Raw genomic sequence first — 11,899 nt, forward strand, 5'->3', positions numbered from 1 at the left:
ACTGTTGTAAAATTCTTCAATACGATTGGTTCTTGCTTTTGGTTCCTGACAGATCTAAATGTATAAACCAATCATATTGAAGAATTTTACAACAGTTGCAAAGCTGCTTTCTCTGCTGAACGCAGCCATTGGTTGTCGCTCATCGTTCATCGCATCCAGTGTACAATAGGCATTATGCGGGGTCTACAATAGAAGTAGCATTCGTAGGGTCTTAAGTCGTAGAAAATTGACCAATCACAGTCGAATATGAGAAGAATAATCAACTGTGATTGGTCAATTTTCTACAACTTAAGACCCTACGACCGCTACGATTTCTATTGTAGACCCCGCATTAGTATTTAGTGCACTGCAGTCGTGGACGGTCATAGTAGATTGAGTAGACAGTGGATGGGTGTCACGTTTAGAGCAACAGAAAGAGAAAGTGAGCATTGGTGGACATTGTACAGGTAGCAGCGACGAGGTGTGTCGACGAACGGGCGACGAATGTCGAGATTTCTGAGTCTTCGGAGGAGATGCGCGTCCCAGGGGACCGCGGGGCAATGAGTAACGACGAGTCGGCCGGAACGCGGGTCATGAGTAACGCAAAATGAGAAGATCGTTTAACGCCGCGGTGGAGGCCCGAACAACGGACTGCCTCGAAGTCACGAGACGTCTGCACAAGTAAGCCCCTCCGTTTCCCTGCGTGGAAATAAAATACTCTACTGTGAAAGTATTATTTTTTATCTTTACTGTGGTAAAAAAAGAAATACTTTCATAACGGTCTTGGAGAAACAAAGGCAAAGGGATTTCGAGAGACGTGAACCTAACCCATCGTCTCAATCGCCATGCTTGGTTCTCACTCGCACGTTTCTCGATGAATTTTGCGCGGTTTGCGATATATCAAGCACAATGGATTCATTCCTAGTCGGAAAAACGTCTGATCAATGCGTTTGTACCTTTAATATTGGATATGATAATAGATAACCTGGTAAATGAAAAAATTGTGCAGTCAGACGTGTATCTTTGATAATGACCTTCATACATAACGCAAAATATGCTGGTTCATTCTTTAAATGTGTATTTTATTATTTGTTTTGTTAAGAAGCGTGACGGAGATCGTTAAGAAATTGGATGAGCAAAAGAATCGTGCCCTGACAGTAAGTGACATATTTCTTTCATCTGGAAAAATTCAGCGTATGAAACTTAAGGATTATTGCGAGAGACTGATATTGAAAGACCCTATTGGAAATGTACATAAAATAGAGGAACTACTCTGGAGAAAGGCCTTCTACGATGTTGTGTACACAGCTAAGAAGTTACGAAAGGTAATATTTATGATGTGATATATTAAAAATTAAAGCTGACGATAACTTCTTGCCTGAAATTTTATAATAGTGGTTCAGGATTCTGAATATCTTCATTTTTATCTCTTAACTGTGAAATTCGTTGTATCTCTAAATCATGAAATTGGGAACTGTTGTTCTATCTTTACCTTCTATTCACACTATTCACACGTATCTAGCGCATATGGAAGGGATTTTGCAGGATTGGCAAACGTTACTTTTCAGTTACTTTGTTACAAATTAGGAGTTATTTTTTTCAGTAACGAATGACTTTTTCAATCCATTACAAGTAACGATTGACTTTTCTAATTCTGATGTTAGCATTACCATCATAAAAAATTCACAATGTCATTACCAAATCGTTATTATAACAAGATAACGATCATCAAAGTAACGGCGTTACAAATAACACGTTACTTGCCAACTCTGGGATTTTGTATATTATTTTGAGTTTTAGATATATAGAAGTTTTAAATATATAGAAATTAACATGTATACATACATACATACACACACATATATATATGTATATAGTTCTTATATATTATTTTATATATAGTATATTATATATAGTATATAGTATAGTTTGTTTTAAACATATGAATATATATAAGTTTTTTTAATATATAATAGAATAATAAGAAATGATTATTAACAATATTTCAGAGTAACACCTGGAATGATATGGAAAAAACACTGCTTTCAATCCATTTGGCAGTGGGTGTGGGATATTATCATCATCTGATAATGAGATTGCAAACTGAATACGATCTAGATCTTGTTGGTGTTGTTGATTTTGCTTTCATTCAAAATGAAAGTATTTCATCATATGTAAGAAAATTTTTTAATATTTAACTTAACTCATTCTGGTTAGAAAACAAGTCTTATGTTAAAGATATATTATAATGATTTTTAATTGTGGTATTATATACAAATTATAGGTAAAGTTCTATATTGATAAAAGTAGCACAAAAGTCCACCATATTGGTCCTACTAACTATACCATATGCCAATAATACTAAGCGCTTATTGGACTACAGACAACTAGGTCCGAAGTGGCAGTCAAAATAACCGATAGAAAAGTTGTCGGCATTTCGGCTCAGAAAAAAAATCAAAGAAATACGCTACTTTTATTAATATAGAGCTTTAATTATGGCAGTTATGTAAAACATCGTGATTCATAATATGTAATGTGATAAAATTTTAAATTTGTAGGCAAGAACTAAGACAGGGCAATTTAAAACTCATACCAAGGAGCTCAAACAGTGTGTTATGCGCTTGATCCATCGAAGCTTAGTATGCCTTGGAGACTTGAGTAGGTACAAATTAGAATTAAATTCAAACTGGGATCCAATGATAGCAAACAGGTATTATAAGATGGCTATAGCCATTGATCCAAACATTGGTATGCCTCACAATCAGCTTGGTACTATAGCAGGCAATAAAAATTATGGATTAGATGCAGTTTATCATTACATGAGAAGGTTGGTGTCAGTAATAATTTAATTTAAAAAAAAATAACTCAATGATAATATTAATACATTTTCCGATAATAAATTGTATCCTAGTAATTTTATTTTCTTTTTATAAATTTCTTTTTAATATGTAAATATTTTTTAATCAATACTAATTATAATTTTAATTATTTTGCAGCGTTTTGTGTTCTGAACCATTTGAAGGAGCAGAAGGAAATTTAAAGAAAATTGTAATAACTCAGTCGACCTATACAGATGAAAACAATTCTGTCCATCATTGTGTATCACGATTGTTTTCTTTGTTACGTTTATGGGATTATGAAAATCCAAATTCTGATAAAATAAATCAAGAATGCCAGGTATTTAATTGACGTTAAGATATTTGAATTTTACATAAACATTTTCACAATTTACGATGGTGGTTAATTTCTTTTTAACAGGATCTTTTAACCGATATAGAGAAGTGTTTAAAAATGGATCAAATCGAGCCAAATAATACAAATTCTCTCGAAAATACGGATAACATAGAAACATATCTTCAAAATTGTAAAAACAGACCAACGCTTTATTTAACAGATGATATGGTATTTAAAATCGTGACAATATGCTTAATGTCAATTTCTAGATTAAAGAATAAAGAATCCAACGAAGTACAAGGCGTCGTTGCTATAACTTTAGCAATACTATCGCAATTGTTAGAGTTTATAATAAGAAAACTGCAAAAAATGATCATAGAAATGGCTGTGTCTGGTGAAGAAGCTGTGAAGGGAAATACTTGTTCCAAGTTAAAAAATGCACAGGAAAATCAAGCGTTATCTGAATCAGGAGACAACGGAAATCACGTGAAAGAAAAAGACTCTATTTTTAGTAAAGACAATAATGTACTCAATTTAGATGAGACTAACAAAGTTAAGTCATCAGATAACGGAATCGCAAACAAATCAGGTCCCAAAAAAACTCGCAATAAATCGAAAAGTCTTCTCAGCAAGCTTCGTAGACGGAAAAGGAGAACTAGCTCCGATTCAGATGCGAGCGACGTAGATCAGTCAACATTAGCGTCGTCCAGTGACGAAATCAACTCTGACGTGTCTGAAACGGAGGACGACGCATTAAGTGAGGGAAACGATGCTTTATCGGACGATAATACAGATGACGAAGAACTATCTCCAGAAAATAAGATTCAGATTATCAAAAATGTAGTGCAGCCAGCGAAAAAAGAAATGAACGGCCATGGCAGCGATATTGCCAACAAAATGGAGGATTGTGATAAGAACGGTATCAACCATTTGGTTAACGGGCAACAGCACGCGACTAATCAGCAGACAGGTTCGAAAGCATTAAGTGATAAAGATTCTGTAATAAGTTCTGTGAGCAGCAGTGTTGTGACCATCACGAATACTGACTCGTCTAGTACCTTCGAGGAAGGCAATGATCGTTTATGCAATGCAGACAACATCTTTTGTATGGCACAGTTGAAAAAGCAAAGTTTAAAATCGGATGACATTTTGAAAATATTGATTGACAAGGAGATCCTTGTGTCTATTAAAGTGTGCTGCGATTGGCTTCGAAGTAACCCTGACATCGTTCGGATATGCGCTAAGAGTTCACGAACATTATTGAAACGTATTACGATCCTGTTAAATCTAATCAATATGGATATTGAAACTCTTGTGCAAGAAAGCAAAGATTCCTCAATTTTATCCAGCGTGAAGAAACTGAAAGAGTACACGAAGATCGTACCTCTACCAGAAGACATTGATCTTCGGGGGTTAAATTTACTGGAAAATACTCATAAAGCTCTTAATTGGGAAATACTTCGTAAACACAAAATGAACAAGCGGGAAGAAACACTGCTGAGAGTATTGAAGCTAATCGAATTCGGACACCATCTCTGTTCTGTTGAGAATTCAAAAGTACAGTACGATCAGACTCAGGGATTATTTATGGTGACGGACGAAAACTCCTCAAATGCTCCAAAGGTAATAGGTTTAGACGAGAAAAATTTCGGGCCGGAACATTCGAAACAGAAACTTATGAAACACATGGGCAAATTATGGCTGAATGCATGGCTCAATGCCGAGGTTCGAGCTTTAGAGAGTCAAGTACAATCTCGATTGATGTCGCCATATCTTGTTCCCGATCACAAAGCTTTATCCAAGCATACGCCGGCTCTTAAACGCTTAGTGGAAGCAAAAATATTTGTTGTGGTGATTCCCTCAGTTGGTAAGTAAATCTGTGTCGAAAGTGTAAGATGAAAGAATTATAGTTTAATTAAACTGTTGATGTGAAATATTGTTATGATATTCCTTGAACATTTTTTATGATGTATTAAAAATTAATACAGAAGCTATTTTATTGTCTATATAAAATTGTATTTATAGTTGTTTCTGCTCTGGATGAGGTAAAACGTGTAAGCGCTCAGGCAAGAGAAGCGACACGATGGCTGGAGGTGCAACTGAGGTGTGGCTCAAGATTCTTACGGGCGCAGAGACCACACGAACGTTTGGCGCCGCCATTAATAACAGAACCAAAACCGAAGGACAAGGAAGCATGGTTATTTTTCCAGATAATAGAGTGTTGTTACTATTTGACTCAGGAAGCGAAGGTTGGTTTTACTGGTGACGGAGAGGTACCTGTTGTGACCCTCCTGACTGGTTGTAAGCCAGACGACAGAAGAGCTTTGGATTTTAGTCCTGATGGATTAGCAGATAGTGCAGGTAGCTATCACTTTCATATTTTTTTTGTCCCTAGAATGCTAACATAAGGCGATCAACTAATCAATTAGTTTCATATATATATATATATATATATGGTATGCATAATAGTAAATTAATTACATAAATCACATTTATGAAAAAAAATTTTTACATAGCATTTTTAATCGGTGTCTCAACTTCAATTTTGTGTATAATATTGCTCTACAATTACATTACAAAATTATAATTTTGAAATAAAAAATATAAAATCAATATAATAAGAATAGGGCTACGAGCCAAACAAAGTTTTGATGCTGTGTTATTAAAAAAATAAACAGTTTATTATAACAAACATTTCAACCCCAATTGAGTCATTCTCAATGTTAACATTAACACAATTTAAAAATCAACGGCAATAACTAATCATTTCAATGACAAAAAATTAACGAAACATAAAACGTGATAAAAAATAAAAATTTAAGACTCTTACTGCAAAACATAATATTTATTTGATATACATTTACTTCATAGGTGTTAATCTGGAGCATATAGAATTGTTTTATGTAAAGTGGAAATCGTCAATCAAGAGCTACGGTTGAACGAGATATATCACTTCTGCGTGATTATTTGTCGCCAGTCTCATTCAGAGATATCTATCGCTCGGGTGCTGCATAACCGGATTTTCAGCCGATTAAAGAGCAAACATGGCAAGAGGGTTGGAAACCCGCATATGAAAATCGACAAAGTACCGCTATTCGGTGATCGGTGCCGATAAAGAATGTCATTTTCCGCAGTAGAATTTTAAGTAATAGAAACATGTTTTTTCCTCTTTCTAATCATTCGTATTGCCATTTATGTTTAAAAAGATTGTATTTTTAAGTAAACGTTTTTAAATAATTAGACTACTACTTTTGTCTAGCCCTATCATCCAGTTGGTGAGTCGCAGCTGTTTGCAGATGTAAATTAACACATTTTGAAGAACATAAGGCATGAAATTAAATGAGTATTACATATTCACGTTGAAATAATCGAGAACTGTCCACATTCGGGAAAACACTAATTGAGATATGCTAACTTTGTACACAAAAACAAAAATATGTATAATCTTATATTGTATTCAATTATTTCTATTTATAATTATTTTTGCGTAACTCGTTACTCCATACAGTATAGAAGCTTGCTGTTACGTTTGCGACTGTTACTAAATATTTCTAGAACGTTGCAATATTGCTCTGTGGAGTGATTTGTGTTGTATGGGTAAAAATGTAAGATATGGAGTGTATCAATTGCACACAAGCCAATTACAGCGCTAGAATAAAAAAAACTCCCTACACAGAAGTCGCTGTGATTGACAGTGAGCAATTGCAACAGTGCAAGTGAGCCACTCCCACACAATCCCAAACAAAATAAGTCCTTATGATATCAAAATAATGTCCAAATGACCCCAAAATGATCAGTAAAAGTAATTTTTTAATCGTTTCCGATAATAGAATGAACGTTTTCTGATAGGTTGAAATCTTTTATTCTCTGTTCCTATCGCCTGTGCTTTTCTTTTGTATGTACTCAGCGTCCTCACTTTCTCTTTTTCAGGGCTCAAATCAGAGCTCAAAGTATGGCTGTGTTCCAAAATTTACTGCCAGTACTGAAAATCTATAGTGCACGTGACGTAAACTATAGATTTTCAGTACTGGCAGTAAATTTTGGAACACAGCCTATATCTCTTATTTTAAAATAAAAAATATTTGGGAATTCCAAGCAATGCGAACTGACCTGTGGAACTGATCCTTCTGATTCGGTGGAAACAGGCAAGCCAACCTAACTAACTCGACCGTGGGTACGTATTATGGAATTATTTGAATTTGAAATGTGGATTCCAATCAGCGATGTATCTCTCTCTCTCTCATGATTTAATGCATTTCTTTTTCAACAATTACATGAAAAAGGAGCTACAAGTCAAGTTGGATGTTTTCTTGCTGGATTAGATTCTTGCTAGCGTATTGAGTCAATACTATTGACTGCGATGCTGTAGTCATTAATCGATTATGACTGCTCAATTTCTTATAGCTTATTAGCTTATTACTTACATAATATTACTTCTATTGTAAATGACTCATAAAAATTATAGGATCAGATCATTGAGCTAATATTGTGCCAATAATTCTACTACTAGGGTTTTATATATATATATATATATACATAAAACATATTTTACTTACTTTTTGATCGTGAAATATCATAAAACCTTCATTACTCAATAATCTTACTTTAATACTTTATGCACAAAACATGTAGAAAAAAATATATATATACACATTATACATTATACATACATATATACATAGAGTATAAAAAACGAAGTATATAATTTAACTTGCATTTTTTTCTTAAATGTAATCATGTTTAAATTGTAGGAAAATAAGACAGTGAGGAAAATATTAACATGATCTTTATATATATACTGTATTCTTTACAATATAAACTTTACAAGAAACTTGGTATCTTTAATAAAGCTCTTCAGATGCTTATAAATGGCGAGAGTATAAAACACAATCCAATTCTTTTATTTAAAAATTTTTCCTCTATTCTATATATATATATATATATATAAGTCTATTAATTTTACTTAAAGTTTTGTGCTATCTCACATGCCACATTGTTTCCTATCCTTCTCATAAATGTTAGAATGAAAAAGAATGAGACACTCTTGTTTTGTATCATTTAATTAAATATGGAAGTTGCAGAGAATGTAGAATAGAGGAAATATTTGATCTCAATGATTTTAGAATAAAAAATTTTTAATTAAAAGCTAGATATAAAAATGGATTGTATTACAAAAGGAGTATTTTTTACTGAAATCTAATATACACAGCTGCAATTAATGTTCAATATTTGAATGTTCGCAATTCGTACTATTCATTCGCATTATAATACGAATTATATAAAATATAATTATTTCATCTTCATACGGCACAGATATGTAATACAAAAATATTTTTCTTTGAAAGACATATCAAAATATACTACTTATCATTGATATTAAAGTATCTAAACTATATGGTTGCCACAAATCCGGAAAACCGGAAAAAGTTAGGGAATTTTAAAATTCATTTTCTGTGGCAACCCTGAAACTATTATAAAAATATAAATAATTCTTTAATTTAAATCTATACATTAATAATATAGACAAATACACATATCAAACTGTATAATTGATATCCAATTATTTGCTGTTGTACAAGACATTACTTTGCACAACAGATAATAACAAGCAGATAGATTGTTATTCACGAATATTTAAAAATCGAATGGATATTCGGTATATTTACCATGTATAAATCAAAATAAATGTGACTGTATAAACTTAAAAAAAATTCATTTCATATCCGTGCTATATGGTTTTCTATATACTTTTCTGTCCTGATCAAAAATGTTACTTTCAATTACTCAGTTTGTATACAATAAAATAGATCGTGAACGCTATATATTATCACTGGATATTGGCAGGGCAGTTTCGAGTGAAATGATAGCATGTTTAATTGTCAAATTAGTAGTGGAAGTTACTTGGTAACTTCGTGCATTGCATGTGCCAAGTATTCTACATTTTTTGATGTCACACCAGCCATGGAAATGCGGCCGTCTTTAGTCAAGTAAATGCTAAAGTCCTTTGTAAGTTTTTCTACCTGTTAGCAAATAAACAATAAAAATTGATAATTAATCATAATGATATTAAATTTGTTTATTTTCTTATTTAAAGAACATTATTACGTAAGTATACTTAGGTATTAATATATAAAAAAAGATTACCTCGTTCGGCTTTAGACCAGTATAACAGAACATCCCGATTTGATCGGTGATGTGAGACCAGTCACGAGTGCTACCGTTCTTTTTCAGATTGTCACGCAACTTCGTGCGAACCGAAATGATGCGATCGGCCATACCCTTTACATCGCGTAACCACTCCTTTCGCAATTCAGGATCGCCGAGAATCTCATTAACTATACGAGCTCCGTAAATGGGTGGATTTGAATACATTGGCCTAATCAGAATCTTCAGTTGTGACAAAGTGCGTGCAGCTTCGTCTTTACTAGATGTCACTAGACTGAACGATCCAACACGTTCACCTAAAGAAATAAAAGAAAAATTAATATATTTTTAATTTATATATATAATTTTTACTTATACAAATAATATATTTTGACTCGTACCATAAAGACCCATATTCTTTGCATAGGATTGAGCTAAAGCAATTTTGTGACCTTCCTTAATGAATAGTCTAACTGCATAAGCATCTCTTGTAAGATCTCCTACAGAAAAATGAGATAAGATTGTAAAAAATGTTAGAATGTATTAGTATTAAAATTATAAGGTATTATATAAAGTAATAAATATTATTATATATATATATATAAATTACATTTAAAAATACCTGAGGCAAAGCCTTGATATGCCATGTCAAAAAATGGGAACAGATTTTTCTTCTTAATCAGAGTAGACAAGTCTCCCCATTGTTCCGGTTTGGGATCGACACCAGTAGGATTATGAGCACATGCATGTAGGAGGATAATTGATTTCTCAGGAATATTCTATTACAGATAACATCATTAGTATGATAAAATATTAATTCCTTCAGAATTATTAATGTTAATTAATGTAATGCAGCATGTATTAATTTTATGAGCAATATGTTTCGTAAAATTTCTGCCCAATTGTAATTATTATTTATTATATATTTGTTAGAAATCACATTATTAATATTTAGAAAACATTTACGTTAGTACATAAACGTTAGTTGTTATAATTTTAAATAATTCGATATAAAATTTTATGATTAATATTTATCTTTTGGATATTTTCTACCGATGCATGCATTAATATTTATAGTAATAATTATTCCTTTTATTTAAAAAATCTTGTACTAACGGATATATCTTCCATTACTCCTTTAAAATCTAAACCACACGTTTTTGGATCATAATAGCGGTACGATTTGACTGTAAGTCCGGCAAGTTTAAATAGAGGATTGTGGTTCCCCCATGAAGGAGTTGGTAAATAAATTTCCTTATTGCCAGGAAAATAATGAGACAGAAATTGTGCTCCAACAAAGAGAGAACCAGTACCAGAAATTCCTTGGACTGTTGCGTTCTAAAAAGAAAAATCTTTGTTAAGAAAAAACTTTAACATATTGTCATTATAATATTTACCAATCCATTAGGGACAACTTCATTTCCATCTCCAAGAGCTAGATTAATACTATGCTGGCAAAACTCGATATTGCCAGCAATTGTGGAGTATTCCTTATCCATTTCTTTAATTCGTATTTTTTCTTCTGCCTGTTATTTAATCCAAAATATATTTTGTATATTTTATAAAAAATAAATAAAATTGTACTATTAAAATTATTATATCTATTATACTTATTATACTTATTATATTTATACTTATTATACTTATTATATTTATATATCTATTATATTTATTATAAATAAAAATTGTCTATATTAATTAATATTATATAATTATCTACATAATTTTATCATTATATCGAGATATAATATTAATTTTTCTCTTCTAAAATTGATATTTTATTTATAACTAACCTTCCGAACACTCGGAAGAACATATGGTTTGCCATTGTCATCCCTATAAGCGCCAGCACCCAAATTGATTTTCTTTGAATTTTGATCTCTCTTGTATGCCTCGGTAACTCCCAGAATGGCATCTGGTGGTCCCATTTCAACATGAGACCACCATGAACTGTAACATATGTGTTTTAGACAAATTGCAATTATCATGCAGTTTGTTTGATTTCATATCAAGAAGATAAGATATCATTTTTCAAGGGCATTGTAAGTTAAAAACAAAAACAATATAAAATTATAGAAATTTGAATTTATAAAAGATAATTTAATTCAATTAAAAGGCACCCAGATGTTTCTGTATTATTTCTTTTGTTCTTTTTTTACTTTCTATATATAAATTACAGTAGATGCATGTTCAAATATTTGCAATTACGTAATTAAACTTATTGATATTTTTGCTGTGTTGATACTTAATACTTTTCTGCAATTTTATTACTGTATATTTCAAAACCTTGATTAAATAAATAAGTCATGAATAAAATTGAGACTCCAATTTCGATAGAGACAACGATATAATACAATTGTATCTCCAATGAAAAAAGCGTGCAGCTGAGTAATTTTACGAAGGTCGAAAGGTCATTCTAAAAACTCACCTGGAGGATCTCGCGGCCATCGACAAGGGATTGCAGGCACTTTTTAGGAAATTGCCAGTTGTCACGAGCAGTCTTGTGGTTTGTGCCATTTGGAGTAGAATCCTTCGCTTTCTAAGTGTGGAGAACAAGAGCTAACCTCAGATGATGTCAAACTCTGAATTTGACTGAACCCTG

At 32.2% G+C, this 11,899-nt stretch overlaps 2 protein-coding genes across 3 annotated transcripts; one reads left to right on the forward strand and one right to left on the reverse strand.

Moving 5' to 3' along the window:
• Nucleotides 1–355: 355 nt before the first annotated feature.
• Nucleotides 356–6,542, forward strand: Smg5 (Smg5 nonsense mediated mRNA decay factor). 2 transcript variants are annotated; one of them, XR_001936818.1, is made up of 9 exons: nt 356–660; nt 1,082–1,304; nt 1,989–2,153; nt 2,538–2,806; nt 2,976–3,156; nt 3,238–5,020; nt 5,179–5,514; nt 6,025–6,298; nt 6,413–6,542. XR_001936818.1 is itself a non-coding variant. In XM_018454441.1 (8 exons), the coding sequence occupies exons 1-8, from the start codon at nt 587–589 to the stop codon at nt 6,090–6,092; spliced, it is 3,099 nt and encodes a 1,032-aa protein (XP_018309943.1). In that variant the 5' UTR covers nt 356–586; the 3' UTR covers nt 6,093–6,361. The 2 variants fall into 2 exon arrangements, 1 of the variants encoding a protein (XP_018309943.1); XM_018454441.1 differs by lacking the exon at nt 6,413–6,542 and having other exon boundaries at nt 6,025–6,361.
• A 2,279-nt stretch (nt 6,543–8,821) lies between these two features.
• On the reverse strand, nt 8,822–11,893 carry Got2 (glutamate oxaloacetate transaminase 2). The gene is made up of 8 exons (XM_018454442.1): nt 11,726–11,893; nt 11,091–11,247; nt 10,695–10,823; nt 10,414–10,635; nt 9,920–10,076; nt 9,699–9,797; nt 9,298–9,614; nt 8,822–9,173 (listed from the first exon to the last, which is right to left on the reverse strand). The coding sequence occupies exons 1-8, from the start codon at nt 11,812–11,814 to the stop codon at nt 9,051–9,053; spliced, it is 1,293 nt and encodes a 430-aa protein (XP_018309944.1). The 5' UTR covers nt 11,815–11,893; the 3' UTR covers nt 8,822–9,050.
• Between the last annotated feature and the right edge of the window lie 6 nt (nt 11,894–11,899).

This window comes from Mycetomoellerius zeteki, unplaced genomic scaffold (assembly GCF_001594055.1).
Source record: "Mycetomoellerius zeteki isolate Tzet28-1 unplaced genomic scaffold, Tzet1.0 scaffold433, whole genome shotgun sequence".
Classification (NCBI taxonomy): domain Eukaryota; kingdom Metazoa; phylum Arthropoda; class Insecta; order Hymenoptera; family Formicidae; genus Mycetomoellerius; species Mycetomoellerius zeteki.

Coding starts and splice junctions, on each gene's coding strand:
- Smg5 (XM_018454441.1), top strand. CDS start 587: ATGAGAAGATCGTTTAACGCCGCGGTGGAGGCCCGAACAACGGACTGC. Junction 1,305..1,988: donor CAGCTAAGAAGTTACGAAAG/GTAATATTTATG, acceptor ACAATATTTCAG/AGTAACACCTGGAATGATAT. Junction 2,807..2,975: donor GTTTATCATTACATGAGAAG/GTTGGTGTCAGT, acceptor ATTATTTTGCAG/CGTTTTGTGTTCTGAACCAT.
- Got2 (XM_018454442.1), bottom strand. CDS start 11,814: ATGGCACAAACCACAAGACTGCTCGTGACAACTGGCAATTTCCTAAAA. Junction 10,636..10,694: donor AAGTTGTCCCTAATGGATTG/GTAAATATTATA, acceptor TTTTCTTTTTAG/AACGCAACAGTCCAAGGAAT. Junction 10,077..10,413: donor GAGTAATGGAAGATATATCC/GTTAGTACAAGA, acceptor TATCTGTAATAG/AATATTCCTGAGAAATCAAT.